Source organism: Dreissena polymorpha, chromosome 8 (assembly GCF_020536995.1).
Source record: "Dreissena polymorpha isolate Duluth1 chromosome 8, UMN_Dpol_1.0, whole genome shotgun sequence".
NCBI lineage: Eukaryota > Metazoa > Mollusca > Bivalvia > Myida > Dreissenidae > Dreissena > Dreissena polymorpha.
In genome coordinates this window covers 64,720,103-64,743,573 of record NC_068362.1, presented here as the reverse complement: position 1 = coordinate 64,743,573, position 23,471 = coordinate 64,720,103, and the positions used below count along the sequence as shown (strand labels likewise).

The window sequence follows — 23,471 nt, the reverse complement described above, 5'->3', positions numbered from 1 at the left end:
ATGCTAGTTAGCATCTTTACTTTCCCAATTTAAATCAAATAAGCACAAATAATGCTGCAGAAAAAATACAGACGGTAGAAAATACGTACACGTATACTAAATATATATATTTAAAAATTATGAAAGTTCAACAAACAAAATACAATGCTTCATTATCACAGAAAAAAACTTGTTTATTTATGAATTCATGCATGAATTGCCTTTCTAAAAGAATGTGAACTTCTTCAAGATTTGTTTATATCAAAGCTTTTTTCACTTTCAGTAATCTTTGTGGGAGAAACAAAGTGCTTGTCTCAAATGGCACGGGTACGTATGTTTCATTCTAAAAACACATACAGCTTAACAGGTTTTAAATGGTATAGATAGTTTGTCTTTATTAATGTATGAAACGTAGCAGGTTAAAAATGTGATAATTTACTACTTCAGCTTCTGAATAACAGCAAAACGAGATCTAGCTGGTAAACTATACGAACACAATTATGAAACTGTCTAGAAGACTTGTCAGTATTCATTTTAAGCATTTAGCAATTCATTTTGAAAAGCATGCAAAGCTTTCAAAAACTACCTTTAATGCCATAATTGATACAAGAACAGTATTATGGCATTTGCGGACAAGAATATATAAATGATAACAATTAAAATATTAAAGTGAATCAACAGAAAGTTAGATAGGGGCTTGTTTCCAAAATACGTTTCAACTTGGCAAAATATTTTTAATTTGTGAGTACAATATGTCTCGAAACTTAGTATGGCAAAAGTACATAAGTGTATTTGTATATTAGTTATTACCAACATATATAATAAGTTTGAAATTAGCAATAATATTACTAGTGCTAACAATACAAATCTTAGTTTTATTAATACATACAAACAATATGACAAGTTGTCACAATAACTATAATTTTTTATAATATTTGACATTTTAATGTTCACAAATGGCACAGAAATTAATAATATTCTATCAAAGCAATTATGCAGCCATAGCATTGTTCCCCAAAACAAGCATATACACAGCAATATACATTATATCTCAATGATGACATTTGCTCATGTGAGTTTTCAAAATTAAGAAAAATATCACTAAATATATTAACAAACAAAACAAAAGTGTTTGGAATGGTCAAACATACTTTTAGCAGAAAAATAAACAGTGGAATAAAATGTTAATTCTTCACTGGGATTCAGATTTATATCCATTGTTTGATCCCAATGCATACTTCTTTTGGAATTATTTTTTTTCCAAACTGTGAACAATTCGCTTTGAGATTATTTATCTAGGTCAAGCAGGGGAGAGCTTATTTCTGTTTCTCTTTAGATTTTGCTTAAAGCACCTATAAGCAATATTATTATATGTTTACTTTAACACAAAACAGAATTTAATTATGCTTCTTAGAAACCTCAGGATCTTGATCATCAGCTGCTGATCTCCCCTCTACTGTTGTGCCATCTGAAGTCCCTATAGATTCTGGTAATGATGTGCTAGAACCGATTTTTCTGCCCATGCTAAAGCTCATGAGAAAATGCCCTTTCGATCTTTGAAACAATGTTGCTCCTTCCATGGATGGGTTGTTCAAAGGTTTTGATTCTACTTTTATTTCACTACATTGTTCACTGTCAGAATTTATTTTATTTATGTTATTATCACTGTCAGAATTTATTTCAGTTCTGTTATCAGAAAAAGTGTTGGCTCCACTTGCACTGGCAGAATTTTGCGTTACATTGTTAAGATTGTCACCATGTGTGCTGTTATGAATCTCTAGCTTTCTGTCAACATAATTTGACAGAGTTTGGTCACATGACTCATTTTGGTCACATGATTCTTTGCTATGATCAAATGACAATCTGGAATTCAGACTCATGGAAGATGATGCTGAAAAACTGCTCTGTGAATCATCTGGAGTTGTAGCCCTTGGCATTTTTATAACAAATCCTTCTTTTGGCTCAATGGGGGTGTGATCTTGCACCATGGTTAATTCAGTGTAAGAATTAGCACTAAAAATCTGACTAAAATTCTTAGGGACACTTGTATCTGAGGAAGCCCTTCTTTCATCTGAAAAATTTGATTCTTTGTTGTGATTTATTGTTTCTGCCATTTCTGTGGGGTTTTCATTGGTTGTTTTGTTGGCTGCTGTTTCCGGATTGGTTGATTCCTTCTCTTCAGTATTTTGCTGATGATATTTCTGAATGACTTTGTAAGAATGGCCCAGAAGTATTATGCTGTTTAGTACTTTAAACGACATCAAACTGAAATATAAATGATTTTTTTTTCATTTTCAATATTGTAACTTTTATTTCATGACCGAATAAGTAGTAGTCATTTAACATGTACCCATGTAATCAATGGGTGTCAATTTCAACAGGATACATGATAGGCACCATTAATTCAAGTAAAATGAAAAAAACATATATTGCAGGCTGCAGATGGTGGAAAAAATAATATACAAAATACTTTTTTAACTATGAGTTAAACTATTTCATAACACATATGGTTTTATATCCCTAAGGTAACCAAAAAATAAATTACCTCTAACAGTTTCAAAGTTTACCACGTATAACCATATAAACAAATTTCAAATGGTATCAGTTAAAAGAAATACTTTATCTATCACTGAGTGTTTAGAGGATGGCAAAATATTCACTTATGTTTATTAAACTATTGTATTTTAATGAGTTTTGCAAATTATTAAGATACAACTGTTACATCTGCTGAAGATTTCATAACAGATACCAAATGTGTTATGCTTAAGCCTCAACTGTTACCTCTTATTTGATCTTTTTTTAATTTATTTCTTCACTATCAACTGTGATTTTGAAAATATTAATACAACAAGAGCACCGCATAACAGATGCCAATGCTCTGCTGCGGGTGCAGTTTTGAATAAAAGAAAGACTGTCAGAATTTTTTTTATAGAGGTCACAGTGACATTAACCTTTGACCTAGTGACGCCAAAAATAGTGTGGCGTGTAGAACTCATCAAGGTGCACCTACATATGAAGTTTCAAAGTTGTAGGTGGAAGCACTTTGATTTTAGAGACAAAGGTCAAGGTTTTAGCATGACGCGGACAGCAGACGGCGGAAGACGAGCTGGCTATGACAATATCTCCGAAAATAGCTAAGCTAAAAACTGGAAACTTAATTCTTCCATACAAAAAGTAGGTTGTGACCAGAGTGGCTGATTAAAAAATTATTCATGCATTAACTGTTGACGCCAATCATTCTCATCATCACTAAATCATGAACTGCATTGCAATACACACATCACTAAATCATGGACTGCATGGCAATACACACATCACTAAATCATGGACTGCATGGCAATACACACATCACTAAATCATGGACTGCATGGCAATACACACATCACTAAATCATGAACTGCATGGCAATACACACATCACTAAATCATGGACTGCATGGCAATACACACATCACTAAATCATGGACTGCATGGCAATACACACATCACTAAATCATGGACTGCATGGCAATATACACATCACTAAATCATGGACTGCATGGCAATACACACATCACTAAATCATGGACTGCATGGCAATACACACATATTTATGAAAATTGTCCTTACCATAAGCAAATCATGAGAACAATGGCGTAGTCCATCACAGTGTTAAGTCTAACTGATCGACTCAGTATGCGATACAGGAGACACGCCAAGGGCAGGGGAGTTAACCCCATCCGACGAGAAACAAGATCTGCGGGATCAGAAAAGGCCTGAAGAATGGTAATAAAAGTCAGTTCTAAGATGGGTACATTTAATATATGTACAGACCAAGAAACTATATTTGAGCCTCACACTTGGAAAGCGGGGCTTAATGCATGTGCATCTTGTCTTGTCCCATGTTACCAGTCCACACAGGCTAATCTGGAAGACACTTTCAGCCAAGAATGGATGTTTGCTTAAAAAACACTTCCTATAATTAAAAAACACCATAGAACCAGGAAATTGAGCAAGGATACGTTTAGAATTAAAGGAAAATGTACATGTTTAATTGATTTGCTAGGGGTAATAAACCTGTTTCCAGCTTCCAACAGCCTGTTATACATATCTATACATATCTAAAAACTGAATTTTTCCTGGTTCACTGGAATTACTTTATTTAACATTGCACTGCAGTTAGTGTTTACCCAACTAGATGTTTACTTTTTCATGAAACAGATGAAGATGGAGCTTCGTTAGTAACAAAAGCATACTTAGGTTAATATCTTGACTCAACTTCAAACTTTTTCTAAATTTTCAAGACAAGTTTTACCCTCATGATAAATTTGGTGATTTTTTTTAAATAAGTTATGAGTATATCTCATCCCTTAGATTGAGGAAGAACACGCCAGTCCACTTACAGCTGATGATTTGAGATTGCTGCTTTGCTGAGCAATATTCTCAATACTCAGCTGAATCAAAACTCAAATCTCATCTTGTTAGTTGAGCTCATAAATTTAGAATATTGATGATATTTGGCTCTTAGTCTAGTATTGTATAAGTACCTGACTCAATATTTGGACTCAACTTTCTCTTTTTTCTTAATTTTTGAAACAAGCTGGAACAGCACGCTCAAATTGGTGATGGCAATAGATTTTTTTAGTTTTGAGTAAAAACTGAAATGTCCTGTCAGGCTAATCATTGTTATTTTTTTCGATAAAGTAAATTCAGGCTTTCTACTGCCTCTCCACAAAAAACTAGGGCAAAAGAAGGGCAAGATTTTAGCAAAAAGAAGGGACATTTACTGTTAAAAAGTAGGGCTAAATAAGAAAATAATTACCATTTTTCACCTGGAATTACCGTTACATTGATACATATCCGAGTCCATCTGATGCTGTGAGAATGCCTTGTTCTGCCCATCCTTGAAATACAGGCACCTGAATTTTTTATTTCTCATTTAACATCAATATGCCCAATGGAATACAATAAAGAACGTGACATTCAAAACATACACTGTTAATCTTATAAAGCAAAGTACAAAAGCACTGTTAACCCTTTCCTCCATGAATATATACCAAACTTCACCCACTATGAATATATATGTATTCTTGCACTAGTACTAAAACAAAGAATTTTCTCACCACAGGCAATAGTGAAGAATTATATTTTTATTATAATTGTATAAGCAGACAGAGACTAAGGTCTATTCCGTTTGCTAAGGTGTTAAAATGAGTAAAGTAAAATGTAAGATGTCAACATATACTGTACTGTTTAAGTGCAACATAATTATATGAAGGTATTATTGTCAAAATTTACACTCGCTAAAAATTGCAGCAAGTACATGGGTGAAAGTTGAAAATTCCCAAAATACTGAAAATAAAATCTGGGGGCCGATATGGCCCCCGGTGGGTCCAGGGCAAGTGCCCTGGCCAAGGGTCCAGGGGGTCTCGCCCCCGGAAGCTCCTGCATTTTAGCTTATTTGAAACAAACTACAAATGCCATGGTGTTAATCAAATTCTAATCAATTTATTAATTTTAAAGTAGATGTGTGTCCATTGGACACAGATGCCCCCACAATTTGTCTCTGTCACAAAGATTCCTATCGTTTGCTTAATTAGGGGCCATAACTCCATAGATATCTGATACACTTGCATCAAAATACTAAGGTATACAAGTTCACATGCTGACAACTATTCACAGAAAGATGGCTCTAGCAATTATACTTTTGAGTTCTGCGCGACACAAACTTTGGGCTATGGACAGCCAGATGGACGGACAGACAAACAATGGTAAATCACCCCACCCTTTTTTGTGGGGTCATACAAAATTATTTATGATTAATATGACAGTAAGGAAAAGAAAGCTTTACAATTAAACTTAAATTTATTGTGTAAGAAAGGAAAACAGCATCTGCAATTACGAATTTAACCCATTAGGTTTAAAACACAGCATTGCATTTGTGGGTTTCCTCAGCTAGTAGCATCATTGGGAAAAAAAGAAACTTGGCAGTGTAAAGTCTAGATGAAACGTGCATATCTGTCACCCCTATTTCAAGAAGCACATATGTCATGATTAAATATAACATACACGTTTTTTCACAATGTAAAAAGATATTATCTTACCTAAAGACCAGTTTGTCTGTACTGACTAGCCAAGGAACCATGGTGCTTTCAAGGATGGACATCACAAGGTGATCCCCCCAAACACATCTGAACTCTACTCATTACAAAAGATTCATAATGAATGGATATCCTGTAAAATATCTAAAGAAGAATCATGTAAGCCTTCATTTTACATTTTAGTTACTTTACTTGCAAAATGAAAAAGTAGGGATAATAGGGCTATTTTTGAAAAACGTTGGGGAAAGTAGGGTTAAGAAAAAAAAGTAGGGAAAAGTTGGGACCAGTAGAAAGCCTGTAAATTATAAAAAGTAAATGTTACAACTTAAAACCATGTGATTGTTGCAATAAATATGCATGCAGACATGCAGTCACCTGGCTCTGTCTGCTGGTGGCCATGTCCATTGCCAGTCTGACTCTGAACTCCCAGTATACCTGCAGGAAACAGAGATATATTGAAACCTTTCAGAAATATTGAAAAATTTGAGAAATATTGAAACCTTTGAGAAATATTGAAACCTTTGAGAAATATCAAAACTAGAGCTTGAAATTAAAGCTGCCGTAACCTTTAATAAAGACATTGCCAAGGAAATGAGACTCTCCATCCAATCCAAAAGTCTGTATCTGATGCAATAAACCAAGTGTCTACACATGAACAATGATATCAAATGGAGTTACCAAAACTCCCCCTCAACTTGTGTGAAAAAAAGCTGATAAAACACACCTGAGCAACAGGATGTTGGATATTCTTTTCAACAAACATAAATTTAAGGCAAAAAAAGCAATTACCTATACATTCTTATTATTCACACATTTCTGACAAAGATCATAATTTTCTGATGCAAATATTTAGTGGAAAAGGAGGTAATCAGATCGAAATATCAATATTATCACGCCTGTAACATGTACTCATTAGGGTTGTCAGAGAAACATTAGCTCAACATTTTTGTTTGACACTGACCTTAAGGCATGAATATATTAAAATACAGCTATTTGGAATACATAAGTTTTCGAATGATGCAAGTTAAATCAATTTAAGAATACACACTAAATTATCTGTAATGGCATCAGCAAACAAAATTGAATGCAATACTTTAATACCAGACCCAGACACAATTCATGATCGTAATGTATGTGTATAAAACCAACAAATGTCTGGTAAATTTTGGAATGCTAAACAATGATCAACAATGCCTGTCTCAAAAATTATTATTATTTTACACCATGAATTAACTGAAGTGGGATTAAATGCGCATTAAATGCAACTTTGAAACCCGTAGTTAATTTATATTTTTACAAAAATGTGAAGTTAATCTCGTGAAAAAAACTAAATATACATGTAAAATACATTTCAGTGCATTCAAAGACAACTTACATCAGCCAGTATCTCATTAAATTTAAGGATGAAGGCGTGTTTTCCCCAATCCACCAGTATCTCTGATATAAGCACAATTATTGCATCAGGTAACAGAACCCACAAGTGCTCTGAAACAAAAACAAACAATACAAATATTTGTTCACAAGGCAGTTAATTAAAATGCAAGTTGAAAAGGTTGCATTTGCATAACAGATATGGTCTCGGCTTTAAAAAAGGGAAGTCACAGGTCTATTGCTATTTCAAGAAGTTTTCTCTTGATTTTTCTAAAGACCATGAGAAATGGTTTTTCAATTTGACTAGTGCAAATTGAAAACAGTTTTTTAACACCCTTACTAAAGCTTGGTCACAAATTTGACCTTTACCCCCACATTGCCTTAACAGTAATTGCAGTAATGCCCATGGCTAAGTTCAAAGGCACATGTCTGTCACTTAAGAATAATTTACTCAATGCCCTTGAAAATTTATCTTGTACATGTACACTTCATGGTGAGGGCGTATTTCTTGTTTTAATTTCAAAATAAAATATACGGTAAAACACGGTACTTTTGTTGTTTTTTATTTCTAAAATACTTAACATGCTTTTGCAATTGCCTTCAACAATAGTAAAAATATAAACATAAAACCAAGAAGTATTTTTTTATAAGTTTTAATGGTATCACTTGAGATATTTGTAAATAGGAAAAATGTAGGTTTGATCTTTGGACTGTTAGAGTGAATTCTTTATAGAAGTTTATTGGACCATGTATTATACCTCTTTCTTGCTCATATCTATCTATAAGGTGAATGAAGTTCTGTACCCGTTAAACGTGCAGAAATAAAGTGAAAATGGCAACTTGCAAACACAATAAAATCAGACAAGACTGCGAGTTACTCAGGTTTAATACTGTTTGCTACTCATCAGTACCTCAGAGTTGGAAATGAAGCCTTTAAAAATTCGATCTAGTAAGAAATATCTTATATTTAATTTGATTTTCTGGGGACTACAAACGCGTCAAAATGCCTAAATTGCAAAGGTTACCACGGCAACAAAAAATCTCACCCATATCCCAAGCCACCTCGTTCATGTTTCGAATGCAGACAACAAATAGCAAGACAACATAGTGGAATCTCTCCTTTACGTCACTGCATGAGATCTGGTACAGGTTGTTCTTGTCCACCCTCTTGAAAAGGTTTGACTTGATCTCAGCTAACTAAAATTGAAATAAAAATTATTTGATCGTTTTATTACATAACAAAAGAATACCAAAATGCTAAAGTTGGAATGAATATCTGTAAGTTAAAAGAAAACAAAACAGATTTATTCTAAAACAAAAACATAATAAGGTATTTTAAAGCTCTAAATTTTACAACACTTAGTGCTGATTCTCGTATCCCCTTATTTGTTATATTGACTTAAAAGGGCTCCACTATTGTCTATTGCATGGAAATAAATACCGGTAGGCTTAATAATTTCATCAATTAAATCAATGTATTTACATATTGTATGATCAACTGTTAAACACCAAACAGCAAGGTATAATGTTTGTATGACGAGCCCCTACCAGAAATCTCAGTATTTGTACTCAAATATTAAATAACCCTGTTGTAGTGTCTAATCTTAGTATGGACACCCTATGCCAACCTTTATCAGTTCAAATCAATGCTTCGTAGTCCATCATTAACTGCTAAGTCAGCTGTAAGACAACTGTGAGAAGAGATGAACAATAATGCACTGACTTAAATATCATAAAAAGCTACCAGAACATCCTTCAAGGCCCTGGGTTCCAGAACCAAAGAGTACAATACCTCCCATTTGATTAGGGATTAAAGGAACTCAATCAATTCCTTTTTACTCCCTAAATATGTGAAAATGCATTGCACTAAGTAACAAATATGGATTAGAGATTTTATGGTGGAAGTACAGGAAATGGAAAACTCTTTGGATAGGTCAAACATTCATTAAACTATACCCAAGTTTGAGTTCACAAGACATTCTTTTCGCTACACCTTTTAACTATTTCCAACTCAGAAGCAAAGTGAAAATGTCTTTTGCAAGCAGCATAAAACCAGAACAGCCTGTGAGACACTCGCAGTCTGTTCAGGTTTTATGCTGTTTGCTGCTCATCAGTATCGTAAGATTGGAAATGAAGCCTTACAAACGTCATTCTCGTAAAGATTTTAAATTTAATGAGATTTTCTACGGGACTACAAACACATCACAGTATATTTATAAGGGGTAAAGGGCTAACCCTTTACCACTAAGATACAAATTTTCACGGCTTTGGCGTCCCTCAGTAAATTAATTTTAATTAAAGACCTTTCTTACTAGATTCAAATTTCAAGACTTCATTTCTTACCCTTAGATACTGACGAGAAATAAACAGCTTAAAACCTGAACAGACTGCGAGTTACTTGCAGGCTGGTCTGTTTTTTTGCTGTTTGCACATAGCAATGTTCACTTTGCCTCTGAGTGGGAAAGAGTCGACCGTGTGTGCCGTCCTTGAAGGTCACTACTTACGTTGTTGGACATCATGATCACCAGGAGGGCCTTGTTGTGAGAGTTGAAGGCCACATTCAGTACAGTGGCTTGGAACAGAATCAATAGTGCATGGAAAACTGAATATTTTGTTAAGGAAATGTGCAATACATACACACACAAAATAGTTCATAACAAATGGTGCCAAGAAATCTATCATGCTATAATTGTAGTGCTATAATAATTATATCTGATTTAATTAGCATCAGTTTCATTGATTGTTAGTTATATTTTAAAAAATCTTCATAATTACCATCAACAACTTTTAAATATACAAATATATACAATTTACAAAATCATGTTTAATAGTGATTTTTTTCTAACGACTTTTCATAGTACAGCCTACAGGGGGAGTAAACATTTGCAATAACTAAAAGGTACAGATTTCTAAACAGCGAATTATTTGCAATTACTAACTAAGGGCGAGTGAGGATTTGTAATCGCTAAGGGCCAGTAACAATTTTAAATCACTAACTAAGAGTCAGCATTTGCTATAACTTACTAGGAATTGCAATTAATAACTAAAAGCATGTACATATTTCTTATCTGCAAGTAAGGATATGCGATCCCAGTAATGTCTTCAGAAAGATTTTTATAATACTGCCTGAATGTAAAATCAAGCCAATGTTGCAAAGCAGAAACCATTGTTCATTACGCTTTTGCCACCAATAAGATGACATGTTTAAGCTTATTTACATCATACCGCAAACATACACATAGAAGGATACAGACATATATCACAGCGATAAGCAGGTGGGTGAGAGTTCCCAGATGATCTCGCTTGCGCCCCCTGGGCTCTGTAGCGGTCCAGAACAACGCATCAAGGATGTCATGGCCGAAACTGGACAGCAACCGGTCTGCCATCTGAACAAAAAACCATTTTGCAAAGAAATATTGGTGTATTTGCATTTTATGAACTCCTGAGATTTATAATAAACTGGTAACCGGGAAACTAAATCCTTAATGAGTTTAGACCTGTTTCATAAGCATAATTACAATAATATGCTTAGACCTTCTGAGACACTCACCTGAGATACAAAGGAACTGACATAGTTTTGCAAACAAAGGCAGTAATGCCACATTTCTATACATAGAATGGCAAAAATAACAAAAACACAAACACTTACATCAAGCATATTGAAGAACACGTAAAGCTTGATGGTGGCCTGCCCCCTCACGAGGTGGTACATCATGGAGGTGTCTACGTAGCTCAGCAGAAATGAGCACACAACCAGAAGCACCCCCTTGAGAATATCACAGATCTGGGACGGCTCCAGATAATGACGAGATCTGAACAAGAAAAGGAATCGGTACTTTACCCTTCACCACACAGCTTTGCACATTGAATTTGTAATCCCTTGGAAAATCTTATTAAATTAAAGACTTTTCTTACTGGATTTAAGTTTTAAATCCTGAGATGCTTATGAAAAAAAAACAGAATTAAACCTGAACTGACTGCGAGTTACTCGCAGGCTGTTCTTGTTTTATGCTGGATACATATAGCTATTTTCACTTTGCCTCTGGGTTGTTAAAGGTTAAGAAATAATACATGAATTCCTACTTAACTAGAGCTTTGTCACAAGCATAACTTATACTCCTGCATTACTTTGCCAGCTAATTCAAGTGCTGTCTGATATATTCTTAGTATTAAATAAATCACTTGAAAAATGTGGTAGTTAAACACTAGTGGAAAAACTGACCGAAATAATGACTCCTTTATACCACCTCACTGCAGGGGTATAATAAAGTTAAAATGGAATAGCTTTGTTATCACGGTAATGGGTTCGGCCCAAGCCATTACTTTTGGGAAAAAATGTGGCATTTTGAATTAAATTGGAAAATTGGTGTTAATTTTTTTTCTTACAAATACTTTATTATTGAGAATAAGAATAAAAGAGTTTTTAATATTTAATCTACTTAGGTTCAACTTGTAGAGCAGGATAGGAAAATTATATAATAAACATATTTTTTTATATATCTTTTAAATGGAACTCTTATTTGGAAATTTTGGGCAGGCTTTGGGGGAAAATACATACTTTTGAGATTGGGAAAAGGGCCACATTTGGGTCTCAATTTTTCCCAAAAAAAACACAAATTATTTGTGTTCATTACTTATTGTTTGAAAATGACTATAAATTGCATTGGCGCTAAATAGAGTGGTCAAGCATAATACTAATTCTTTCTAAATCAAGAAATTTAAATTAAATACTGGTGTTAAAGTTTCACCTCATCAATCCACATGGCAAAGTGAACACTTTCAAGACTGCCAAACAGATCCGCAATGGCAAGAATGTGAAGATGAACAGGAATGCGTCCAGGCATAGGAAAAAGCCATAAATACTGAGCTGAAAAGGCATTATAACATTTAGCAATATATTAATAATTCTTGAAAACACAAATTTTAAAGAAAACAAATGAGGCATTAATTTGCCTATACAACAATGAGTACATATAAATACATACAATTAATACCCAATAGCACAAAATTCAAGTTTAAATCAAAGGTACCTGCAGTTTGTGTCATTATATATTTTTTGTAGTGGATAAAAACAAGTTACGTCTGCATCACTTTTAGAATCAAAGAACTCAACATGAATGACATCTTTTTTTTTTCATTTTTAGTTCACATGTTATGAGAAATTGAGACCTATCTTGTCATGATAATAATATCTAGACAAGGCTCTAAAGGGACATTTTCACATTTTGGTAAATACACAAAATTGAAAAAAAAATCATTTTTTTCAAATTTTCCTTGTTCATGTAGTTATGATATTGCGAGGAAACATTTACCATGCTCTAAAATATCCGTTATAAGCATCTTTTGACAAATTTATAAACTGAATATTATAAAGCGTTACAAATGCAAAACAAAAATTGTGTAATTTGGAAACATTTATTATAATTGTTATTTTTGTGACATCACAATGATTGCCTACATTGAGAATAAAAAACATGCAGTTGTATGTCAGCACTGATGATTGGTGAGTGGCTCAGTAGTTGAACTGCATTTGGTAAAAGTCAATACTTTATGAATATTTCTTGTAAAATTGACTATAGTTGATACCTTTTCTAATTCTCGAGGGGTTTTCATAAACGTGTAAACCCGCTGTCTTTTCTGTGCATATTTTTCTTCTTCCCTTTCTAGCAAGTAACCCCTTGTGAGTTCTGTCGTGAAATAACTAAACACCGACATGGCTGTAACATAAACAGTACAGCTTATGTATTCTTCTTCAAAGTCAACATTTTGACCATTATTATCTGATTATGTGGAGTAAGATACTAAACTTAATACAAACTATTGTATTACACCTATTTTTTGTACTTGCTTTATTTTTAATGGTTATTATAGAAACCATCTTCATATATAAGATTAATGATTTAAAAGACAAACATGTTTGATTAAATGTCATTGGATAATTGCCTTCTATGGGGAAAATCCTTCAATTTTAACTGCAAAAATAACAAAAACTAAACCTGTGTCTATCCTTGTTCTTTATTTGTTCATTGAGTAATTCAGGTGTAAACAGCTAAAACAGCACTAATATTAAATTTAACATGAATAAACAAACATCTGAAATACCATTCAAAGTAACAATCGATAATGTATATAGCATTTAAATACATGGAACACATAAAAAAACAAAAGCACAGTCATTTTAAAGTTGTGTGCCTTTTTTTTCTTTTAAAAAATCAATTAAACTCTGAAATTTCAAATCATAATTGTTAAGACATTTAATTAACAAAAATCTTTTGATATTGGCAGCGAGGGATATTTTCTTGCAGAATTAACAGAAAGATGCCCAGGTTTGTTTGTAAATAAAAGCCAGGGGGCATAAACGATATACAGCGAGATAACTGACCCCGCGAGATTACCATCCGGGTTTGAACTCTGACTGTATTAATTAATACCTGGATACCTGGATACCTGGACTGTTGGGCCGTAATTTAGCTATGCTGTAGTGGCCCCTCTGATAAATGGTCTCTTCTTTAGAATCTCTCTCTGATAATTACTATTTTATTAAAAACTTCTCTAGAGTGCGCTTAGTAAAATTAATTGTTAATTTATCTTAAATTACCGACGGGTTAAACTTCTTAATGTTCCATTTTTCAGAATTTAGCAATGATTTAAATTGATTAACACTTGTGGCAGCTATTGTTAATTCTTCCAAACTGTTCCAGTAATGAATTGATCTTTGACTAAAGGTGTTGAGTCTTACATTACTTTTGGAATTCTTGCCTCTTAGTTTCAAGTGATGACCACGAAGATTATCCTCAGCCAGATCGAACAATTTTTCCCAGTTTAAATCATCTAGCTTATGTAAAGATTTGAAAATTTGGATCATATCCGCCCTGTCCTGAATGACTATAAAAATTGTTTATAAACATGATGCATAAATAAATATATTTACTTAATAAATAATTTTATTTATACTTTAACACTATTAATATTTATAAATAACTCTTTATTCTCTTAGTCTATTTTTATAAACTAAAATACTTTGAAACATACAATCCGAATTATTTATCCGAATTGTATTCCAACAGTAAAACTTTACTTTTTAACTGCTCCTCAGCCAATTTAAATGATTCTTTCGTTTCCATGATATAAAACTGCCGTCATCGTTCGAAACTCATGCTTCCGCAGTTATGTTCTTTTCTAAGAGAATATATATTGATAATTGTGTATGTTGACGCGATTGTTTTACGGTTCGGATTTGTTTTGTTTTGCACGTTCGGAAGACAGAATAACAACAACAACCGAACAACAACAACTAAAAGAACAGTCTGTCCTTAACTTAAGTCAAATGTCAAAGTGGAGATTCGCTGCTGTTAAAGATCTTTAATGAATGGTGAATATAGCATTTATGTATTTAAAATTGCAAAAATATAATTCAAATTGCTTTTAACTAGTAAAATCGCCAACGGTAGCAACAACCTTTGAATTTGTGTACACAATTTTAAAATTTCTGTAGACAGTGTAGTCAAATTTGCACATGTCAAGTGGCAGAGAAGGCCTTGTGGTATACCATGTTATCTTCCCATGGATTGGTCAAAGTGGCAAAGGCAGTTATCTGTGCTAAATCCATGTGCAATGGTTGATACTAATGGCTTGATCATTACATATTTGGACTTTGATTTTTTATGACAACCAATTATTTAATGATTAAACAACAAATCATATAAATTATGTCATTTTCACAGTTTTTTGCATTAGTGATTTGCAGCACTTTAATCTATTTGCTTAACATAGACATTTCACAGCTTCTAACATGACATTCTCAAACAATTGATGTCAATGCAAGGTAACTTTTCCTTAGTTGCAATAATTCAACTCCGAGCTACTTAACGTCTTGGTTGCTGGGTATGTACTCATAAAAGCTCAAAGTATTTAAGAAGAATAAATTTTTCCCTAAATGGTGAGATAAACCCCCACTAGACGCTAGCCAGTTTATTATAATTTCAGGACGAAATCACACACATCATTTCATTACCTTGCTGATGCACAATGGTTAATTGCAAGAAAGATGTCACCTTACCACCACAGTTTTAGAGTTGGCTACTGCTGTATACAAAGGAGATGGTTCGTTAAGAAGATAACGTCATTTAACCTCCGGGACAGTGACTCTGTGGACATACTGCGACAGAAATTAAAGTTGTCATTCAAGGCTAAGATTGGTATTATGTTTTGTTTTACAGGGTTGTTTTATTCTTTTATTCCTTATTTAATTTAGCTTTTCCCCTAATGGGTGTACACTGTATTAATTTATAGTTACAGACCTTGGGTGTCAAATAGCCCCACTCCCAATTGTCAAATACAATTTTGCTTTAGACAAATATGATCCCATTTGTGCAGGTGCTCTGCCAAGGCTCCACTAGATTTGACTGTTGATGCATCATACTATATATGTCTAGGTCATACTGAACATATTAGTAATAGTAAATAGCTGAAAATAAATACACTACCGCAGAGAAAAATGGCTGGAAGAAAATTTCAATATCAGTTTAGATAACAAATGGGAGACAATGATGAGATATTTGATGGTCAATAATACATACAGTGGAATGCCGCATGGAGGGGTCAAATATTCCTTAAACTTAGGCTTTTATGACTATACTCATAAAACAATTACACATTGCAACTGAGTAGGGAAGGGTACTTTAAATTGCTAATAGGTTTTAATTAACAATTTTAACAATAGTTCGATAAAGTCCACATAGAACAATTCATGCGTGAAACACATTATATACATTTTTAAATATTGAATCAAAATTTCAAATGCTTACGTTACTTATAATGATAATCATATGTTGTAGCTTAGCTTAAAATCAGTAAAATTTCTTATTTTATTTTGTCCACAATTGTAATCACTTGTAGTCGTTAAGATTGCCATCATCAGCATTTATATTTTGTGAAATGTTTGATTTGGCATTGAGTGACAATAGTTTTATTTGTACTTAAAAAATATTGACTTTGTTTCAGGAGTGGTATGCAGCTTTATCCTAGGCAGGTCAGTTAGTGTTGCTTTAAAATATCCGTGTAATTGAAAGTGTAAGAAAAATATGGTCTCAAACCTCAATTACTTGACCGTCACCCAAACAATTTTCAGATTATCACACTGTTTTCTGTAGTTTATCAATATAGTTAGACTCAATAATCTGTCACTTATATCAGACTTTATTTATTAAAATTGCAAAGGGATTAGTGAAGGTTTGCCAAAATGCCTGTAAGGTTTATCATTGAAAAGGATTCTTAGTCCAAATAATTGTTTTTAAATTGTTGGGATGTGGATTGGTTTTAACTTTAGTTATCTTTTAGCTGCTGGTTGCTTTGATATTAAGTGTTATTGTTATTTTATCTAACATGAAGAAAGTATATATATATATATATATATATACAATCTACCTCAGAGGCATCTGTATGTTTAGATAAGAATCAGCATGTTATCTCTTTCCAATCAGTGTGGTTATAAATGTAAATGAGTTGTTTGTTATATATTTTCAGTGTTCTGTTTGTTACGCACACAGTCTGGTCGTTGAGTGAGAAGTTACGCTTCACCCACGAGGCCCATGAGGCTGACCGTAGGACCAGGTTCATCTACATTGACAAGCCACTGGCTCTAACTATGGAGGATATTTGTAAGTGATCAATGTCAGCTGTTAAGATTTGACCATGGAGGATATTTGAAAATAATTATTTTCAGCTGTTTAGATCGGACCACAAAGGATATTTGAAAATGATCATTGTCAGCTATTTAGATTTGACCATGGAGGATATTTGTAAGTGATCATTGTCAGCTGTTAAATTTGACCATGGAGGATCTTTATAAGTGATCATTGTCAGCTGTTTGGATTTTACCATGGAGGATATTTGTAGTGATCATCGTCAGCTGTTTAGATTTTACAATGGAGGATATTTGAAAATAACATTGTTAGCTGTTTAGGTTTAACCATGGAGGATATTTATAAGTGATCATTGTCAGCTGTTTAGATTTTACTAGGAGGATATTTGGAAACGATTATTTTCAGCTGTTAAGATTGGACCATGGAGGATATTTGAAAATGATCATTGTCAGCTGTTTAGATTTGACAATGGAGGATATTTGAAAATGATCATTGTTAGCTGTTTAGAATTGACCATTGAGGATATTTGTAAGTGATCATTGTCAGCTGTTTTAGATTTTACCATGGAGGATATTTGTGAGTGATCATTGTCAGCTGTTTAGATTTGACCATGGAAGATATTTGTAAGTGATCATCGTCAGCTGTTAAGATTAGACCATGGAGGATTTTTGAAAATGATCATTGATAGCTGTTTACGTTGGACCGTGGAGGATATTTATAAGTGATCATTGTCAGCTGTTAAGATTTTACCATGGAGGTTGTGTGAAAGGATCATTTTTAGCTGTTTTAGACCATAGGCTATATTTCTAAGTGATACTTGTCCGCTGTATAGATTACCATGGAGGTTATTTGTAAAAGATGAATTTCAGCTGTTATAGTTTTAACAATGGAGGATATTTGTAAGTTATCCTTTTCAACTGTCTTATATTAAAGAAGTGTTTCTCAAAAATAAGTAGTAAGGGAACTATTTCTGTACTCTGTGATGATAGCTTGCTTTACGGAATTGTTCACAGATTTTCGTTAAAAAAATATATCATTAGAATAATTTGCTAACTGAATTGTAATAATTGGAATAGTTTTAAATGAATATTATAAAACATAAAGGACATGCCTGTCCTTGGGTTTAAATTTGGGACAGCTAGAAGTGAAAGCTTACGCCCTACCACTTTACCAAGTTTTTAAGATTGGAAGGTAGTTTTAACTTCAAGTCAGTAATACATGCGTTTTTAATGTATTACATGTCAAGAAAAGCGTTGCCAACGCTTGATCTTTTTACCATATTTTGATTGATAATTATCAATGAACTAAAAATTATTTGTAAGTTTTTTGTTTTTTAACACATATTGCACATATTGCAGCATAAAAACTGCCACTCACTGGACAATGGCTTAATGCTTTTTGTCTATTATCATTATTTGCTTAAGTCTGTTTTGATTCACTTTAGCAAACATTACTGTCTGTTGGTAACAGCTCAAACAGCAATCTCCACTTTGGGCCAACAGTTTTTACTGATCCCAAATTATTTAGGATAACTTTAAAATGCCATCATTAACCTCTGAAATAGTCAAATAATTGGTCAACTCAATAGTTAACTAGAAATGGCGCGGCAGAGGCCGACGCGTATCCCCACGCCGAATGTTTGAGCTAGGTGTGCCCCAGGGTTGGTAATGGGGCCATGCATAGCTGAGATTGACCGTATTGTCATAAGAGAAGTTCATCATCAATTAGAAGTGAATTGGTGTAGAAATGAAGAAGTTATAGTAAAAGGCAATTTTTGGTGGGTGTGACATATGTGGGCAGGGCGCCCCAGGGTTGGTAATTGTGCCATGCATAGTTGAGATTGACCGTATTGTCATAAGAGAAGTTCAGTATCAATTTGAAGTGAATCGGTGTAGAAAAGAAGAAATTATAGTAAAAGGCAATTTTGGGCGGGTGTGGTCTATGTGGGCGGGGCCCCAGGGTTGGTAATGAGGCCATGCATAGTTGAGATTGACCGTATTGTCATAAGAAAGGTTCAGTATCAATTTGAAGTGAATCGGTGTAGAAATGAAGAAATTATAGTAAAAGGCAATTTTGGGTGGGTGTGGTCTATGTGGGCGGGGCGCCCCAGGGTTGGTAATGGGGCCATGCATAGTTGAGATTGACTGTATTGTCATAAGAGAAGTTCAATATCAATTTGAAGTGAATCGGTGTAGAAATGAAGAAATTATAGTAAAGGCAATTTTGGGTGGGTGTGGTCTATGTGGGCGGGGCCCCAGGGTTGGTTATGGGGCCATGCATAGTTGAGATTGACTCTAATGTCATAAGAGAAGTTCAGTATCAATTTGAAGTGAATCCGTGTAGAAATGAAAAAATTATAGTAAATGGAATTTTTTGGTGGGTGTGGCCTATGTGGGTGGGCGCCCCAGGGTTGGGATTGGGGCCATGCATAGTTGAGATTGACCCTAATGTCATAACAAAAGTTCAGTATCAATTTGAAGTGAATCCGTGTAGAAATGAAAAAATTATAGTAAATGGAAATTTTTGGTGGGTGTGGCCTATGTGGGCGGGGCACCCCAGGGTTGGGAATGGGGCCATGCATGGTTGAGATTGACCGTATTGTCATAAGAGAGGTCCAGTATCAATTTGAAGTGAATCGGTGTAGAAATAAAGAAGTAAATGTAAAATAACCTAAAAAAATGAGTGATAATTTCTGACGCGGCCCCACCCCAACCGCTATAACTTTTGACCCAGGGGTCAGATCAAAATTCCAAATAGTGCAGGGTCGCACATATGCTCATAGCTACCATGTGTGTAAGTTTCAAGGTTCTAGTGCTTTTAGTGTAGGAGGAGATAGTGGCCAGGACGGACGGACAGACAGACAGACAGACGGACGGACGGACGGACGGCGGAGATAGCCACAATATCCCCACCTTTTTTTCAAAAAGCGTGGGGATAAATATTATTTACACCTGTTCTGAAAATACCTGAAACCCAAGGGTAGGGAATTAATTGTTTTTCTTTCACTTTCAGTTCCAGATACATTTAGAGGAAAATTCAAGTATCACACGGAAAAGTATGGCAGTAAGAGTTTTCTCTTCTAGAACCTTACTTGGTGCTCTGTGACAGTGTGTTTTGCTCATGAACCAGTTGACTATATAGCATGAAGTTGAAAGTCAGAATAGTGTGCTTTATTGTCAAAACAGGGCTTTTAAAAATGCTTATATCCTGCTATTTGCTATCATAACATTATAATACCTGTAAGATTTTCCTTATTACATTTTTTTCGAGTAATTTTTCCCATGAACTTACTAAACCTGTCTCTTATATATTATATGAATCAGCTGACAGATAGGGTGAAGGGTCAAGTTTTTAATATGTGTGAATGACTACCAGTAACAAACGTTTATTTTTAATTTTTGTTAGCTCGCTTGAGCTCAATGTGCTCATGGTGAGCTTTATTGCCGTTTTTTGTCTGTTGTCTGTCTTCATATGGATCAAAACCTTGTAGGCCATATTTATTGCCCAATCTACATTAAACTTTCTCAGAATGAATATTATATTTATAATGTATTATAATTTTCAATAATATTTTACTAGAGTTTGAAACTGTGTCATGTGGGTAAAAAAAACTATGTTCCAACGTAAAATTGTACAAAAAAGCCTGCGGTCACTGGTGAGGCCACATTAATTGCCCAATCATAAAACTTGAGAACATTCAACCCACGATATATTGTGTGCTTTATGCTATCACTATTAACAGATTTCAAAGACTTGGTTTAGTTCCTTGGGATCGCATGTGAGTGCCTATGGACCTTTAGCCTCTTGTGCAAGGCAATTGTCATTCAGTACATAATTCACTATCAAGGTAACTACTATCCCTGTAACATGCTTTCTGTGTAATATTGTTTTCAAGAGACTTAAAGAGTAATTTTTTCATTGTTTTCATTGTTTTTCCAAGGGAAAGTTCTGCCGTGGGTTCAGTCTAAATCCAAGGACCCGGCTCTGCTGTTGAACCTCGCTGAGTCCAGGGACCCAGAGATTCGCAGACTGGGACTGAAGAGTCTTACTGGCGACAATGACTGGGAAGGTCACTGGGCTTAATTATCCCCTGCCATAGGCGGAGGGATATTGTTTTGGCGTTGTCCGTCCGTCTTTCCGTCCGTCCATCTGTCCGGCACTTTTGTGTCCGGAGCCATATCTTGGAAGTTTGGAAGTGCTTTGGCGGATTTCATTGAAACTTGATACTAGTATATATATGGATAAGAGGATGATGCACGGCAAATGGCATTGTACACCTTCAGTTTAAAACGGAGTTATGGCCCTTCGTAACTTAAAAAAATGCTTTTTTAGCTGAGTGTCAAATATAACACTTTTGTGTCCAGAAGCATATTGGCGGGGGATCTTAATCCAACAAATTTGCTTGTTTTCTATAGTTTTAACCTTTCCTAAAGTTTCATTAATTGTTATAGTTTCAGCTATTAAAATAGTAACAGTCCTATTTTTCCAGAAAACCCTGAAGTCATTTCAATACTTTAAGTCATTACTTTAGTTTCACTCATAACTTAAGTGTCACTCATTGCTATACTTTCAATCATTAGTACAGTTTCAATCATTACTGTTCCACTCATTACTATTGTTTAACTTTTTTCTATAGTTTCATATCTGAAGATTCAAGTTAATGTTTTTATACTGGTACATAGTTTATCTCATCGCATAAGTATAGCATTTCTGTGTCTAAAAAATGCATTTTTTTCAGTCACACAAAATAATTGTTGGGTAAATAATATTTTAGATCATCAGTTCAGGAAGGTTGCACAGGCTTGCTCAAACCGGACAATGGTCAGTTTGGCAAGAATTCAAGAGGCTGACAACAGACTCTTCAGACCCATGCCTTGGCTGCCTCCACCAAAAGTACGGCTGTGATTTGTTTAAACCTATTTATATAAGCGCAACTCTATCAAAAGCCCAAGGCTTATCGAAAGTATGTTTCCTAGGTAGAACCAGTACTTGATGTCTTTAGGGAGATATGAGGAATGCTCCCACAGAATGCAAATCGAACCCATGACCACCCGGTTGCGAGGCGGACACCATATCCACTGTGCCATGGCGATTTAAAGTTGTGTTTCAGGGTTGAGTGTATAACTACCGAATAACTTCTTTTAAATAAATCATCAACATCTTGAAAACCTATGGTTATCTGAACAAATCTCATAGTCCTTAAAAAATCAATAATATTTCAATATAAAAATGACCACCTGTTACTCAAGCATTGTGTATAACTCAAGCCCAGGTTCGTTGCCTGTGCATGTTTCTTCATTTGTTATTCACAATTTATGGAGACTAATAGGTTCATAAAGTTTTGTTCCATTGCTTTATTGAAAATAAAGAAAATAAGTTATTAAAAATTGGTTTTTCACTGTTAAACAAGTGAAACATAACGCTGAAAAGTATCAAAGTATTAAGAGTTCACTTACTTTTCTTCAACGAGTTCTTGTTATTATATTATCAGTGAAACATTATCTCAAAATAAACAACGCTTTTTTTTTCATTCACTATAAAAGTCCCATTAATTAAATACCTGCACATCACTCTCCTTAACAAAAGTTCATTATATCATGAATATTATTTGTTAATTGAATTATAAAAAATATTGAATGTACTGTGATTATTACAAAAATATATCGTTCAAAAAGAGTTTTACTTGAACTTGTTTACTTGTTTTACTTCAGGCTACCATTGAAGACGAATTAAGAGGTCTGTTATCCAAGCTTCAGAAAGATATAACAGACACGGCAATCCAAAAATACACGACTAGAGTTTTACCCAAGGAAAAACAGAAAAGTATTGTAGAGGTTGGTTTTGAGTGAAATATCATCATCAGACTTATACACATGTTGGCACCCTGTTGTTGGACATTTTAATAACAAATATTGGATGTACTTTATACATAGTTGTAATTTGTAAAAGCATTGCCTGCACAATGTTTCCAATGTCAAGGTTGCACTATGATTAGAGACCCAATGTTAAATATGGTCTGTTTTTGGTTGTGTAAACCTGACTGGGAAGTACAATGTATCTATTTTTAAAGCCTTATATTGATATTTGCTGTATAAATCATCTGATCTTACATGACAGGGTCAATTTTGACCCAATGAATAATTTTTGAGTGACACACTTTCAAAGTTGTTTAAATCTTTCCAGTCTATTGTATATGTAGGTCTCCAGAGATAAAATAGATTTAAAAAATAAAATCTTCAAATAGCTTCTCCTCTAAAACAACAAGGAGCAGGGCTTAAATAATTGGCATATAACGTCGCTGTCGTTCTCAAACCTCGTAGCTACAAAATGCCAAGTTTTCAGGAGAGAGAAAAAAACGATGTTTTTGAAATTGAAATTCTGTAAAAATTCCAAACAAA

At 34.1% G+C, this 23,471-nt stretch overlaps 2 protein-coding genes across 11 annotated transcripts in view; one reads left to right on the top strand and one right to left on the bottom strand.

The window, feature by feature from the left end:
- Window positions 1–4: 4 nt before the first annotated feature.
- Window positions 5–14,691, bottom strand: LOC127841327 (transmembrane anterior posterior transformation protein 1 homolog). 8 transcript variants are annotated; one of them, XM_052370056.1, is made up of 12 exons: window positions 14,508–14,655; window positions 14,169–14,314; window positions 13,016–13,146; window positions 12,178–12,296; window positions 11,079–11,241; window positions 10,680–10,815; window positions 9,934–10,031; window positions 8,476–8,626; window positions 7,434–7,543; window positions 6,434–6,493; window positions 3,588–3,733; window positions 5–2,244 (listed from the first exon to the last, which is right to left on the bottom strand). In XM_052370056.1, the coding sequence occupies exons 3-12, from the start codon at window positions 13,142–13,144 to the stop codon at window positions 1,377–1,379; spliced, it is 1,980 nt and encodes a 659-aa protein (XP_052226016.1). In that variant the 5' UTR covers window positions 13,145–13,146; window positions 14,169–14,314; window positions 14,508–14,655; the 3' UTR covers window positions 5–1,376. The 8 variants fall into 8 exon arrangements, 5 of the variants coding, with proteins under 5 accessions (XP_052226016.1, XP_052226013.1, XP_052226015.1 ...); XM_052370053.1 differs by lacking the exon at window positions 14,169–14,314 and adding an exon at window positions 13,861–14,148 and having other exon boundaries at window positions 14,508–14,629; XM_052370055.1 differs by lacking the exon at window positions 14,169–14,314 and adding an exon at window positions 13,869–14,148 and having other exon boundaries at window positions 14,508–14,629.
- A 2-nt stretch (window positions 14,692–14,693) lies between these two features.
- The window catches only part of LOC127841324 (protein SERAC1-like), a 38,425-nt gene continuing 29,647 nt past the window's right edge, over window positions 14,694–23,471 (top strand). For all 3 annotated transcript variants that reach the window (XM_052370049.1, XM_052370048.1, XM_052370047.1), the window contains exons 1-8: window positions 14,694–14,801; window positions 15,416–15,627; window positions 16,433–16,460; window positions 16,955–17,088; window positions 20,086–20,136; window positions 21,014–21,142; window positions 21,848–21,966; window positions 22,785–22,907. In XM_052370049.1, the coding sequence (XP_052226009.1) occupies window positions 15,477–15,627; window positions 16,433–16,460; window positions 16,955–17,088; window positions 20,086–20,136; window positions 21,014–21,142; window positions 21,848–21,966; window positions 22,785–22,907 (735 nt within the window). In that variant the 5' untranslated portion in view covers window positions 14,694–14,801; window positions 15,416–15,476. The remainder of the gene's footprint in view (window positions 14,802–15,415; window positions 15,628–16,432; window positions 16,461–16,954; window positions 17,089–20,085; window positions 20,137–21,013; window positions 21,143–21,847; window positions 21,967–22,784; window positions 22,908–23,471) is intronic.